General features: G+C 37.0%; 1 protein-coding gene across 4 annotated transcripts in view; it reads left to right on the top strand.

Annotated features, from left to right (window-relative positions):
• Positions 1 to 15,825, top strand: part of ZNF827 (zinc finger protein 827) — a 256,534-nt gene that overhangs the window by 137,774 nt on the left and 102,935 nt on the right. For all 4 annotated transcript variants that reach the window (XM_051965062.1, XM_051965066.1, XM_051965064.1 and 1 more), the window contains 2 exons: positions 6,471 to 6,710; positions 10,205 to 10,262. In XM_051965062.1, coding sequence (XP_051821022.1) covers positions 6,471 to 6,710; positions 10,205 to 10,262 — 298 coding nt within the window. The remainder of the gene's footprint in view (positions 1 to 6,470; positions 6,711 to 10,204; positions 10,263 to 15,825) is intronic.

Genomic DNA, 15,825 nt, shown 5'->3' with positions numbered 1-15,825 from the left:
CAAATAAAACTCCTGTGAAAAGTTTTGAACAGATGACCATTTTTTGTTTGTTTGTTTTTAATAATAACCCTTTTAGGGTGCATTCCTAACAATGGAATAATTAGGTCAAAGGGCATGATTATTTTTGCAACCTTTACCATGTGATGCTGCCAGATGGCTCTTTAAAAGACTGCAATTTTCCAATTTCACAAGCAATGAATGAATGTACAGTTTTTTCCGTATCCCTTCCAGGAAGCACTGATTTTCTTTGCTTTTAACTATTCTTGCCAATTTGAATGGTGGGTAGTAGTTCCGTCTGGATTGTTTTAATTTTCATTTCTTTGATTCTTAGTGAGGGTGAACATTTTTTCAGGTGATTATTAACAATCTGTGTTTCTTCTTTTGAAAACTGTTCCAGCATCCTTTGCTACATGCATATTGATGCTGGAACTGCCAGGTTATGATATTACAGCAATTCCCCCCACCCCTTTTCTGTTATTACAACAAGAAGAGGCTTTTAGAAGATTGATTTTTTAAAATCTCTTTTCTTTTCTTTTCTTTTTTTTTTTTTTTGAGAAGGGGAGAACAAACTAGACCTGGATGTATAGACTTGCCCTCAGGAGTGTGGGGGTCTCGCAACTGAGGGAGTAAATGGATAGTAACACAGCTGACTTAATTCAACTATAGCTCATGTCAGCTTATCCCAAGCAAGGAGGAGGTAGAAGGATGCAGAGTTAAGTGGGAGGTACAGAGCTAAAACAGAAATAGATAGTTTGAGACAAAAGGCAGAGCTGCAAAGGTCATCTTGACTCTGATCCTAAATTTGGGACCTGTCCCAGAGCCTTGGATACTGGACATCTGTGGGACAGAACTCCTTGCTCCACATACCACCTGAGAGTCACATTGGACACACTAGGACAGTCTTTTGGAAAGGTTCAAGACCAAAAGGCTTGAACTAACAGGAAATGCTTTCTTTCTTTTTCCCTTTGATGTTGAATCCACACTCTTTGGGCGATAATAAGAGCTTGGCAAGAATTTTGACGAAAGAGGGAGGGGGAAGGGGCCCCCATCAAGGCGTAGCAGGCTGATTGGAGTGGAGAAAGCTTTTAGATTGTAGTAGGTCCAACTTGCTCTTTGAGTCAACCATATAAAAATCCTTTTCTTGAGCCTGGACTAAATCAGGTAGATTGTGAATGGTGGAGATTTTTATCGGTGTTTGTGCATTTTTTTTTAAAGGTCAAGAGTTGTCATAGAGAGGACAGAAAGCACTTCATGTAAATCGTTCTTGGATTCATCCCAAGTAGCTTTTAAGGCTAACTTCCCATGTCTTGCCATGCTTCAAATAGCAAAGCCTATGAGTGCTTTTTCATCGAGATAGGAAAAAACTGAGGAAAGAAAATGGAAACAGAAAAAAAGAGAGAGAGAGAGAGAGAGAGAGAGCCAAGTGTAAGGCATTTTGCTGTCTTGTTCTTTGGCTTTGGGGAGATTTCATATTATATATCAAATGTTTCCCTTTCTGTCGGTACTTCAGATTTCTGCCTAGGCCATATAAAGACTGGTTAGTGCAGGATCCTGTGACATCATTTAAGTACTCTGTGATAAAGGCTTCTGTTGTTTATTCTCTAAATATTAATTAGTTTAAGGGGGAGGGGGATGCACAAGAAGAACCAGCATGGTGGCTAGACCTCCACTGGCAATCAAACTAGGGTTCAAGAGAGTCACTGAGCATTTATCAGACATCTAAGGAGGAATCTGAGGGGGAACAAGGTGGTTGCTTCCTGCTTAGGAAGTTAACCTAGCCTAGGTGGCCCACTAAGAGCCCTGAGTTTGAAGTTCAAGGACCGCTTTTCAAAAATCTGGCTCAGTTCCTTATTGCTCAATTACACGGCCTTGGGCAAGATACTTATATTCTTCTCCCCTCAGTTTCCCCATCTATACCACCTCTCACAATATTTATAAAGCACATAGCACAGTACTTAGTAAGCAGTAAATGCTATAGGAATACTTATTTTGTTCCCACCCACCCATCCCCAGCTGCCTCATGTCTTTCCAACAAATTTTAAATTCCTTAAGACATAAAACATGTTCTACTCCAATTGTTTGTCTCATAGTTTCTGGCACAGGTGCCGGGCATGCAGTAAGCATTTTTTAAATGTTTGTGTATTGGAAACCATGTGATCTTATATTTAAGTGAACAAATGATCTGCCTTCATAATTGCATGTCAGATTTAACCCAGCTGCTGGAAGTTTTGTTACAACCCCATAAGGTACCTAGCACAAGCATTATTATTTTCTTGGGGATTGAATTCAGACTCCCAAGTCCAGCCCCTCCTATCTTCCACACACTGCTGCTTCTTTAAAAAAATAATTAAAAGCAGGACCCAGATTAAAGAGTGCATTGATTGCTTTCGCATATTGTATATATTTTCCAGTTCTAGGTAGAAAGCAGGAATAACTAGGAAGTTAGGTGGTGCCATGGTGGGGAGAGCATTGGACTTTCTGAGCTTGAATCTTGCCTCTAGTTAATAATTCCTAAGCAAGTCATAACTGCTTTAAAGTTTTCTCAGCTTAAAATGGGAATAATAATATTATCTATTTCATGGGCTTGTTGTGGGACTCAAATGAGATGATATATATCTACTTATATGGGTTTTGATCCTATATGACATATGCACATATACATAAACATATATGGATATATGTATATGGATATACATATGGATATATGATTAAAGATCAAGTAACTAATATCCCTAGCTGAAGGAAAAATAGACAGCTAATTGCAACATTATTGTAATGTTGCATTGTCTTTCCACATCTTCATTTACCTCTCTCACTCTCTTTCTCTCTCTCTCTCTCTCTCTCTCTCTCTCTCTCTCTCTCTCTCTCTCTCTCTCTCTTAATTTTGCTTCCTAGTTGATCTGGAAACTCAGTGTCTTAAACACAAGCAATTCTTATCTCTGATGAATTTGCATTTAACATCACTCTAAAATAACAGGCTTACCTGCCTTTTAGATCTTAAACACAGCAACTCAAAAACATCTCTCTTTTCTTTCTCTGTCTGTCTCTCTTCTTTCTTCTCCTTTTCTCTCTCTCTGTCTGTTTCTCTCTCCTCCTCCTCTTCCTCCTCTTCTTCTCCCTCTCCCTCTCCTTCTCTGTCTCTCTTTTTCTCCTCCATTACTGAGTCCTATGAAAGCATTCTTTTCCCCTTTGGAGATTACTGAATAATCAGAACTATGGCACCCAGACACACCCCGAACCTGCCAGGATTCTGTTGGGTAGTGTTATGGTGGGTAGAGCACTGGACTCATACAGTTACTAGCTTTGTGATTCCTGAGTAAATCATAAGCCCATTTGAGTTTTCTTATCTGTAAAGAGGGGATAATAAAGTACCCACTTCATAATATTGTTGTGAGACTCAAATAAGATCACATATGCAATAAATTTTAGAATTTTTCAAATTGTAAAGCCCCATATGCCACCTATTATTTTTGTTGTCATCCTAAATGCTAGAATCACCCCATCAGCACTAGGTCTCAAGGCATCTCATTCTTACAAGCTGAGGGAATATAAAGGTACTTGCCTCCTGGTAAGGACTGAGCCATTCCCTAAATGGAAGTTCACTGGGTGGATGTTTCTAATGTGAGATAGGACAAATATCCCCGGATTTGGGATCAGAAGACCTAGATTGGTATCCTGGCTCTTACTGCCTCAGTGACCTTACACAAGTCTCATTCCTCACCTGTCAAATGAGTGAATTAGATCAAAGCTTCTCAAATTGTGGGTCACACCCTATCTGGGGTTGTGTAACTGAATATGAGGATTATGGAAAATTAGGTAAAAGGTTTCTGAATGCAATGACCAAAAATTAAATCAAAATCAAATGCAGGATGAATCTGAGGTGTTTCTGGCAACACTTGCCCATATTGCAGCATGAGTCTTCACTGCAGTCTTAGTTCTGAACACAGAACATGCAAACTGTGCACTATGCATGCACGAACATTGCCAGAGACACCTTGGCTCAGATTCAGGACAGAATCATGTAAAAATTTCTGGGGTAAAAAGGAGTCGGGAGTAGAAAAAGGTTAAGAAGCCCTGGATTAAATGACCTTCCAAGATTCTTCCCATTTCTAAGTCCTATGAACCTGTAGGCTATAAAACTTCTGAGGATCTTTGTTCAAGGGATTCAAAAGCACCCTCAAATGCCTAGGGATCCCCACCAAAACATATTCTCTTTTCTGCCTCCTCCCTCCCCTGTCCTGTGACTCATGGGCACTGCCTTGGATTCCCCACACTCTGGTTAACTCATCATGCTTTCCTCTCCACAGGCACTCTTCTGAACACTATCTTCCCAATTCTCAAACTCCTCTCTACACTTGTCACAAATAGAAAAGGGTCACCACCTCATGTATCACCAGTGTCATGGTTCTCTTAATAGCCATCACTCATTCGAGATAGCTTCATCTTGACCATGTAGCAACTTCTTCTTCAGATGCTATAGCCCATTTGTAAATTACAGATAGGACCAACACAGATGAAGAACAGACAGTGTTTTATATCCATATGTATGTAGATATATATACTCACAAAAATATATGTATATACATGTATGTCTATATACATGTGTATAGTTATATCCGTGGATAGAAATAATATATATACATATACAAGTGTGTGTGTTTTAAATTGAGATAAGAAATAGTTAAGGGGTCTTTACCATAATTTGTGTTTCCAATTTATTTATAAGTATATGTATATAATCCTTGTTTAGAAGAAACATTGTATAGACAACAGATACTACTATTGTGCATTTTCCAGCATCCATAGAATGTTGGGGGAAATAGTGGGCATTGGTGTTGGGAGTCACAGTTGAGAAATGGTCAGATGGGAAGTGTGTTTCTCAATGGGGTCAAGAAGATATTTCTATCTGTAACCCATGAAGATGCAGGAAGAATTTGTTCTATGTATGCTTTTTCCTATAAAATTAAGAGTGTATATATCATGACATTATGAGAATTTACTTGCTAACCTTTGAGGGGCTTTGTTAAGAGGGTAAGGTTTTGAGAAAAGCTGGAGAGAAGGTTCTTGTCATAGCTGGTGAGAATCTAAAGAAGACTCAGGTGGAGAGATCTAAGGAAGCTGTTTTCATCTCTGCCTTCCAAAAAGAACTTGAAAAGACACTAAATGGAGTAATAATGTTAAAAGGGAGAGGGATTTTCTACTGATGTTTTAAGAATTTGAGATGACTTTGGTGGAGATATTGGTCAAAGCCAAGATTTTACAAATAGTTTAGGGAGGTTAAAGAAAGGAATGTAATTAAGTGAATTGTAATTAAGTGAGTCACACAGCCAGAAAGTATCTGAAGCATTATAACCCAGATCTTTCTAATGCTCAAGTCCAGTGCTTTCCAACTACTATACCACTACTACTCTATAAAAATGGTAAAAGTTTAATACTTGTCTCAATTTTAACAAATTATGTTGTAATTTTAACACTTTTAAAAATAGAAGTAAATTTAAAAACTAAGTACTAACACACCGATAGGGGCTTAAGAGCTGCAGGGTTAAGAATATAGCCAGCCAGGCACGTTGTTACTTCTTCATATCCAAAGTAGCTATAGTTGGGGGACTCCAACCTATGAGTATGAATGTGAGTTGGGGGAAAGTGAGTCAAAAAGCAGTGATACTACACACCAGTGGGGATTTAAGAGCTGCAGGGTTAAGAATATGGCAAGTCATGCACTTTGTTACTCTTTCATATCCAAAGTAGCAATATTTGAGGGACTCCAACCTATGGGTATGAATGTGAGTCGGGAGAAAATGAGTCAAGAAGCAGTGATACAACAGTCAATTGGTATCTTTGTCAGGTCAATATGTTACTAAACTGAGATACATTTTATCAGTTTCACCTCTCTTCCTTATTATTCACATTATAATATCCTCTCTGAGCCTTGTTTCTCATCTTTAAAATGAAGATTTGGAATAAATGAACTTCTAAGATCCCTTCCAGAATAAATCTTTGATGTTTTGATCTTTCTGATATTGAAACAATGAGAAATGTTTCTTCCCATGAGAAGGAATATGCACATAGGATTATATATATTATTCTAGAGCTGGTTGGGAGGAATCATCTCATCAAATCTCCTGAAGATACAAGTGGGGAAACCAATGCCCAAGGTGATTTAAATGACTGGTTGAAGGTCACGGCTGTCATATCAAAGGCAAGACTTGAGCCCTACACTTCTTTTCTACTGTGTCTTTTGGCGTCAATCTAAGCCTTACAAGTTAAGATAAAGGAAATCTTCACATAGTCCTCCTAACAAGCAAGGTGCCCAACTTAGTCTCTTCATGGTCTGGTGATATTCACCCTTGCTTCCTTGTTGGTCATGGTTCCCTGCCCTCACTGTTCTGATTCTGAGGTGAGAAATTGGGTTTCCTTCAGAATCACAAGATTGTGATGTTTTTGTTTTTCTTTTTATGCTCTTTTTTTAGCTGAAAGCTACAAGGAAACACAGTCAGTGAAGATCAAAGAGGAACCCATGGAAATTGACATCCATGACTCCCGAGCCTCGATATCACCGAGCCGGAATGTTGGCTATAGCACTTTATTAGGGCGAGAGAAAACTGAACCCTTACAAAAGATGCCAGAGGGCAGAATGGGTCCTGAGAGAAGTCTCTTCAGTCAGGACATCTCTGTGAAGATGGCATCAGAGCTTCTCTTCCAATTGTCAGGTAAAAATGGTTAGCACTCCTGCCAATACATAACTGGGGAATCTCACTGATTTGGAATAATTGGGAGGAAAGCCAGTCAGCCAGTGAAGACTTTAAATTATACAATATTTTTACACAGTTTTATTACTTTAGGTCCTTACAGTGACCCAGGCTAACAGCTAACAAGTGTTGCCAAGTAGAAGTCTAGCCAAAAATCGCTATAATTAATAGTTAAGAATCGTTTGAAATTAGAATATTAATTATTCCCATGCAAACATTGCTGCTTTCTGAACAGGCTAACCATCCTATTTTTAATCTAGTTCATGCTCTTTGTTCACCCAACAAATCATTTTTTCCCTTCCATAGACAAAGCAAAAATCAGCTTCAGCTTAGCTTGGCTTAGTGCTTGACAGAGCTACCCAATGCAAGTATTTAAGTGCCATGTGCCAAACCCCAGGGGCACAAAAACAGTATAGAAAATGGTCCCTGCCCTCCAGTAACTTATGGTCTGTTCCATTGTCATGAGATCTGAATTTCCAGGATCTGAATTAGTGGCATTTTCCATTATTTTGGGAAAGAGTGGAAAGGAAAAAGCTGACATGGGGGGTAGAGGGTGGGGAGACAGAGCCTTGACAAATAATTTTTAAAAGATGTAAAATAGAGACAATGGTGGATAGAGGTAGCCTCAGAGCTGGAAAGACTGGGAATGATTCTGGGTAGACTGCTTAACCTCACAGGGTCCCTAAGCAGCTCTGAAGACCATAAGTTTCAGAACAGGTGATGATCTTTTTTGGTAGATGAGGTTCCCTATTCCAGTAAAATTATAGGTCTAATCTAAAAATAACCCTCCCAAATTGGCCAATAATAGATAATGTTTATGTAGTACTCTAAGATTTCCAAAGCATTTTACAAATATTATTTCATTTGATCTTCACAACAACTCTGGAAGGTAAGTGCTATCATTTTCCCATTTTACCAATCAGGAAACTGAGGCAAACAGTTTAAGTGATTTGCCCAAGAACTGTTCAGTGTCTGAAGCCAGATTTGGACTCATCCAAAGCCATTGTTCTATCCACTGCATCACTATCCACTGCCTCTTAGGACAAACCATTATTTGCATGAACCAAATATATTTTATTCAGTTAGCAAGCATTTATTAAGCTCCTGTTATGTGCCAGGTACTTTACTATATATTAAGGTTACAAATAAAGGTTAAAAATAATCCTCTCAAGGCCTTTGATATCCCCTTGTTACAGGTCAGATGCCTAAGGAAGCATTATTAACTCTTTTGAGTCATTGTCTAATGTTAACACAAAGAAGAAAAAAATTGCCCTGAAATTTATGTCCTTTCCAAGGCAGAAAACTTCACTAAAATCCATATATGCATATGAACCTGAGCCACGTATTATAGTATGATACCCAGCATCTGTGCTAACAGGCTCCCAGATTTTTATTTGCCCAGAAATAAACAGCGCAGACTCTTCTTTGTGTGGACGCCCTGTGCACGTTAAACAGAAAGCACAAAGCTTGCCCTTTAAAATAGGCAAATACGGGTATAATAGCTAAAGAATACAAATCCGCATTGGTCTATGTACTTTAGTTAGTTATCCTCTGGTTTGTTCAGGGTGACCATTTTAAAACAAGCCACGTTGCTGAAGTTTTCCTATCATTCTTTCCTTCCCTGTTTCCTTCCTGTTTTCTGCAAAGAACAACAATGAGAGAGACACAGAGAAGAGGAGAGATAAGACAGAGAGAGAGAGACTGAGATAGACAGAAACAGAGACAGAAAAATAAAGAGGAGAGACAGAAATACAGAGTGAGACAGACAAAAGCGAGAAATCAAAGCCAGAGGTTGGAGAAAATGCTAAATCCTGCATGGAATTGATGGACTACTAACATAGTTATTCAGATTTTGCTCAGATAAGGCTCCTGAAAGGGTTAGCACTCGTTTTTTCAAGCAAAGCTTGTACTTTCACAGATTTACTTGGCTAAGGAAAAATTAGTTAATTCATTTAACCTAATAGAATCGAATAGAGAATATCAATTTTGTATACACAGAAGCATTTTTAACACACACACACACACACACACACACACACACACATATCACCTTTTGTTTCCAGGTTTAAATTGCCATAGAATCTTAGAATAGCTTTTTGGAGATGTGTGTGTGTGTGTGTGTGTGTGTGTGTGTGTGTGTGTGTGTGTGTTCCATTTCACACCTGGTGTGTATCAGTATGTTTTTATAGTTTCCCAACAGCCTCCTAGAAGCTCTAGGCAGGAGCTCTATCACAAACAAGTTAGCCACCCTCACATCTCCCCATCTCTATAAAAACTAGTAGTCCTGAGCTCCAAATGTTATATTCCCTCTGCTTGTCAGGTTGAACTGACAGAAATTATGCTTATAGACAGGGAGATAACATCTGCAGACTAGCATTGTGAAAATGAGGGGCAGGTATTCTAAATTCTCATTTAAATAATGGGAAATTTCACAAAATTATCAACTTTCATTTTGCTTCGCATTTGAAATCTGCAATCCTAATAGAATGGGCTGAGATTTCTATAGATACTTCAAAGAAGCTATTGAGCACTCTGACAAGTAGGGGCAGGGGCCAAGCATTTGAACTGGATTGCAAAGGCCAGAGTTCAACTTTTGTGTTCCCGAGAGCTAATTAAATAATTTCTGACAGCCACTAGATACAGACCTCAAGACAAAGTAAGGGAGGGTTTATCCCCTTCTTGTCTAATGATATTTTTTGTCACATGTGACATTTATCAGAATAAGCATTCCTTGGCTGCGGCATCAAGAGGTCTTGAGACTGGGTTGTTTTTGTTTTTGTTTTTTTAAATAAATCCCCTCTCCAAAGAGGGCTGACGATACAGAATACTTAAAGGTTGTCATCGTCAAAGTCGGGTACTGAACGGGGTTGCCACCAAGGCAGTTTTCCTGCTGAATCAGAGCAATTCAGAAATGTTTAAGCAGGAGTAAAAAAATCTAGCAAAAAACACCTATATCTGACCAAGATGAGATTGCAATCCATTTCCTGCTGCCCCCCATTTTTAAAAAATAAACTCTTTGCTATCTTTGGATTCAGGTTCAAGGAATATCTAGACAAGTAGTTTCTGACTTCATTTGATTATTGACATATTATCCTACCAAACTATTATGTTTTTGTGTTTAAAAAGAACAAACTGTGATACTTCCCAGTAGCAATCATCACTGACAAAGGAGAGAACTATTAATTCAATATGGGAAGCAACAACAGTTTAGTGGAAACAGTAGAATATTTAGAGTTGGATGATTTAGGTTCAGATCTCAGTTTTGTGGTCTTAAGCAAGTTGCTCCTTTAGCTTTAGTTTATTCATCTATAAAGTGGGGGAATTAGAACTTTCAGTTCTAAATCTGTGATCATTTATGATAACACAATTCTCCAATCTTATTTTTGTCTAAAACTAGGGGGGAAAGGTGAGTCGCTCTCCATTATAAAAAATAGTCTTACTCTTTCTTCTTTCAGAAAAGGTGAGCAAAGAGCACAATCATACGAAGGAGAATACCATCCGGACCACCACCAGGTAAGTGGTAATACTCATCTTTCTGACTAGCTTATGCACTTAAGCACTTTATTCTTATGCTGTGTACCTCACCCTAGTACCCCAGCCCTCTAGCCCCTGGTAAATTGTTAGTTGTCACATGTCCTGCCATATCAAACCAGTTCTGAAGTCTGCTAGAAAAAGCAGAGGGATGGGGGTCTAGAGAACTGTGATCTTGAACCTGCTTTGCCAAGGCCCAGGACTATACCTTCAGGCCTGACACTTCACCTCAGTTCAATTCAAAAATTATTTATTTAGTGTCTACTGGGCTTTATGCTGGGCCTAGGAAGAGCTATCCTTTCATTCAAACAATTTGCAATCTACTAAAGGGGGGAAAAAGAAAGTAAATAATAACATTGATTCAAGGTAATTTCATGAATGAGAGAGACTGACAGGTAGATAAACTGAATCACTGGAAGATGAAATATGTCAGCTGTGGGACTTGCATACAGAATCAGAGGATCAGAGAGTTGGAAGGAACCCTGACAGCCACTTAGTACAACCCTTACTTGAAAGGAATTTCCATTTTTACATACCCAATAAAGGGTGATTTAAACCACTAAAATGAAAGGGATCCCACTTCTTGATAATTCAAATTGTTAGTAGCTTTCACTTAGTTTCTCTCCTGGTTCTGCTCTCTGGATCTAGACAGAACAAAGGTAAACACCCTTCATGTGACATTATTCCAAATATTTGAAAACAGTTCTCATTGTCCCCTGAATCTTCTCTTGGGTAAGCTAAACATGGCCAGTTTCTTCATGGGACTCATGGGACTTGGATCCAAAGCTGTGCCACATTCTGGTTTCTTACAAGTTTATCAGAGTCCTTCTTGACTCCCAGGCTAATCCTAGATCCAAAACAACATGTTGCATCTCACAGAAAATAAATAAATACAAAGGGATGATAATTATTATCATAAATAATTTTGGAGATTGGGGGCTTCACATAATAGAGCATAGTCAACTTTGAGAAACTCTTCCACTGTAAAATTAAGTCTTTCACCTCTAAAGAGAAGACCTTTTGTCATGTGGCAATCAAGCTAATCTGGGGGTTACTACTTCAGGAATGATATTGAGTTTCTATCTGTCATTTTTCTTTGCTCACAGACAGACAAGACTCACTGTGTATTTAATTCCTAGATGTTGAAAAATTTCATCCCTCTCATAAATTAACCAGTCACCTGACATTCATTAGGTATCTACTATTTGCTAGCGATGTGCTACGAGTTAACAAAGTAAAGCAAAACATGGCCACAGAGCTCACAGAGATCACTGTCTAAGGGAGGGACAACTTTAAATAATTCTGTATGACAAGGATATATGCAACATAAATTGGGGCAGTCTCAGTTTTAGAAGCACTGGAAGAGGCTTCTCAAAGGAGGTGAGACTTAAAGGAAGGAAGCCAGAGATGCAAGGAAGCAGAATTTCTCCAAAGGTACCTTGACAGGCTTCCATCGGGGTACCAAACCAGAAGCTCTTTTGATCCTTGACATCAACCCACCAATTTTTAAGTTGATAAAGATAGATAGTTTTAAAAGAGGAGTTAATGCCAAAACAAGCAAAATTAACAATAAGCCACTCAAAACTAGAGGCTTTATTTCCTGGGTACAGATAGAAAGGACTAGATCACCTTTGAGAAATTATTGTAGCACTTTCAATGCTCTTCTAACTATTCTCTTCTATATTTTTTGAATATTTTTTTAAAAATCACTACGTTTAAATACCATTAAGAGGATTTCCATACATTAATCAAAACGTGCAAAGAATAGGACAGTATGTGAAACTCTAAAATTCTATTTCATATCACAACTCAAAAGTATATAATTGTATACTTTCATTTCAAAACAATTCTGCTTGTCATGTTACTAATTGAACTTCCTTTGGTTGGATTTAAAGCATTATCATCATTATTATTACATTATTTCTAACTCCACCTTTCATTAAATTCTTTTTCTTTCTCCCAATTAAAAAACACAAAAGTCTTCCATATTTTTAACACTGATATTCTCTTGCTGTCATATAAAGTGACATATAAATATACACATGGATGGTATATAGCAGGGGTCCTCAAACTACGGCCGCGGCCGAATGTGGCAGCTGAGGATGATTATCCCCCTCACCCAGGGCTATAAAGTTTCTTTATTTAAAGGCCCACAAAACAAAGTTTTTGTTTTTACTATAGTCTGGCCCTCCAACAGTGTGAGGGACAGTGAACTGGCCCCTTATTTAAAAAGTTTGAGGACCCCTGATATAACATTATACATATACATATATACACATACATATATAAAATCTCTGCAGTGATATGTGTATACACAAATTCAAATATATATATCACTGTACACCATGCCAGAATTTTTTAGGTGGGCACTGGCTTTGCCCAGGAAACTGTAGTGATCTAGCACTTGCTGTAACCAGCACAACAAGTAAAGGATGGTTTCAAAGAAATGTTTAATATAAAACAATGTTGCTCTGTATGGTAAAAACAAGAGCTATCTGGTGTCGACCCTATTTTTCCACTAATCTTGGAACATTGAGGGAAAGCAAGGATGATCCCTATCATGTTAGATAGACTATTTGCAGCAAATTTAAAGTTATATAACCATAGATTTTGAGAGGAACACAGAACTTCAGCAGCCATCTGACCCAATTCATATGTAAAAGAACTTCCCTGATATTATACTCTATGATAGTCTTCCAGCTTGTTTGAAGACCTTTGAAATTGGAAAACATACCACCTCTCAAGCAGCCCATTCCCATTTTTGAACCACCTGGAATGTTAAAATGGTTTTTTTCCTGAAGTTATGTTAAAATTTTCCTCTTTACACCTTCCACTTCTCCTGGTTCTGCTCTCTTGAGCTAAACATTCCAAGCCTACTTCCTCTATATGACAGCTCTAATACTACACCACAGCTCAAATATCCCTTCTGAGTCTTCTTTTCTCTGAACTCAAAATATCAAGTTCCTTAAATGAATTCTCATGTGCCATAGACACAAGATCCTTCATCCTCCTAGTATCCCTTCTTTGAATGCTTTCCAGTTTATCAATGTACTTCTTAAATCATGGTGTCCGGAACTGAACACAGTACTCTAGATAAGTTAGAAACATCCATATCAGTGAGATCATAGATCCATTTGGTCCATCCTCTAATGAATGTGATATGATTATAAATCATGGAATACAGCAATCTCTTTTTAAAAAATATATTTTATATTTTATTGTTAAAGCAATTCCAAACATTTTTTTAAAGTTCTATCCCTTCCTCCTCTCCTCACTTCTCAAGATCATTTTTTAATGCAATACTTTTTTCAATTAAATGTAAAAATGATTTTCAACATTTATCTTTTTAAGATTTTGAGTTCCAATTTTTCCTCCCCTCTTCTCAAGACAGCAAGCAATCTAATAATATAAGTTATCCAGGTACAGTGATTTTTTAAATATTCCAATATTAGTCATTTTGTGAAAGAAAAATCAACAAAAGGGAAAAACCATATTTCTAAAACAAATCAAAAAAGGTGAAAATGATACTGTGGCCTCGTAAGAATCAAAATAATAAATGGTTCAGAGGATATTGGCAAAAATGCATTGTAATGGATTAATAGGATTAAGTATTACAAATGATGACCTATTCAAAAGAAATGGTACAGAACAATTTGACCAAACTCAAATAGAAACTGGGGCCCACTAATCCATGCATAAACATTCCTTGGGGCCACATATTGACTTAGTTTTAAAATGTAATATTATCTATGCTTTATTATATTTTTATTTATTTTTTTAAAATATTTCCCAATTACATTTTAATCTGGTTTGAGCTGCACTTGGAAAGAGTATGGGTTCCATATTTTATACCATGGGTGTAAAATACATCATCAAAACTATGTATAACTGGGAAAAGAGAAAGCCAATATCCTGGTGAGAGTAGAGTATAATAGATATACACCTCAAGTGCTAAACTGTGCCCAAGAAGTACTGTGTAACCTGGAAGAAAGCCTCCAGTGTGTTGGGTAGATTTCCTATGGAAATTTTAGTGGAAGGATATTGGCAAGAACAGTACTGGACAAGAAGGCCTAGAAGGCATAGCTGGTTTCAAATTTGTACCCGTAAAGGGAATTACCTTAATAAAAAGATCACAGTTGCATTGGGTTTTCACCTGAAGTCTGATTTAGCTGTATTCCGGAAATTTTAATATGCTCTTCCATTATTCATTTTTTAATTAGTTTTAGGATTTATTTTTAACCCTATTCATTATATAGGATTTCATTGTTAAGTCTCCATTTGGGTATGTATCTCTTCTTGTGATCTCTGAATCAATTATTAATTTTTATTATGTTATGGCCTGCAAAGGATGTATTATTAACTTTTTCATCCTTTTCACATATATTTGCCATACATAACATATGGTCAGTTTTTTTGTAAAAGTTCTATATGGTCCTAAGAAATATATATATATATATATATATATATTATTTTGCTGCTCCACTTAGAAGCTGCTTTAAGTCTTCTAATTTCAGTTTCTCCAGCAATTTGCTCAGTTCCATTTTTCTTTTTGACTAACCTTTCTATTAAACTTATTCAAAACTGAAAGAGGAATATTAAAGTCACCTGGTACTATCATGTTACTATATATGTCTTCTGGTAGCTCAGATAATATTTTCTTTATGAATTTGGATGCTAGGATATTTGGAGCATATAGGTTTATTGCTGATTATCGGTTTGTTGTCTGTAGTTTCTTTCAGCATAATGTAGTTTACTTGCTTATTGCTTTTTATTTTTTGAATGTTTTTGCTTTGTCAGTTAGTATGAATGAAACTTCTACTTTTTTGGATACACATGATGCATGATAAATTTTCCAAATCCTCTCAGTTTTGGTTTGGTTATATCTTTGGTTTTGTTTTTATTTATTGATCTATTTTAGCATCTTTTCAATTGAGTTTCAAATTCTCTCCCTCCTTCTCAACCCTCTCTTACTTCCTAAGAAGCAAACAAAATGATATAATTAATTATACAACTGAAATTGTGCAAAGCTTATTAAACATATAACAAAAAAACCAAAATAAAAATAAATCAAGCAAGAATATTATACTTCAGTTTAACACAGGATATTATACATTCTATCTCAGAAGGAAAATAGCAATTTTTGATCACGAGTCTTTAGGAAATGTCCTAGATCATTGTGAGAATAGTGAAGTCTTTTACAGTTGATCATCATTTTAACAGTGCTGTTATTGTGCAAGATGATCTGTTGGTTCTTCTCAGTTCACTTTGCATCAATTCACAGAAGTTTTGCCATGTTTTTCTAAAACAACTCTCCTTGTTATTTCCTATAGTACTCCATCACAGTCATAAGCTACAACTTGTTCAGCTATCTTCAAATGATGATCAGCCCCTTGATTTCCAATTCTTGCCATCACTAAAAGAGCTCTATAAATATTATTGTACATATAGGTCTTTTTCCTTTTTTTAATCTCTGAGATACAGACTTAGTGATAGCATTGGTGGGACAAAGGGCATGCACAGCTTTGTAATAGTTCCAAATTGTTTT

The sequence above is a fragment of the Antechinus flavipes genome, chromosome 6 (assembly GCF_016432865.1).
Source record: "Antechinus flavipes isolate AdamAnt ecotype Samford, QLD, Australia chromosome 6, AdamAnt_v2, whole genome shotgun sequence".
NCBI lineage: Eukaryota > Metazoa > Chordata > Mammalia > Dasyuromorphia > Dasyuridae > Antechinus > Antechinus flavipes.
The sequence above is the reverse complement of the archived record's forward strand: the minus strand, read 5'-3'. Positions and strand labels throughout refer to the sequence as shown.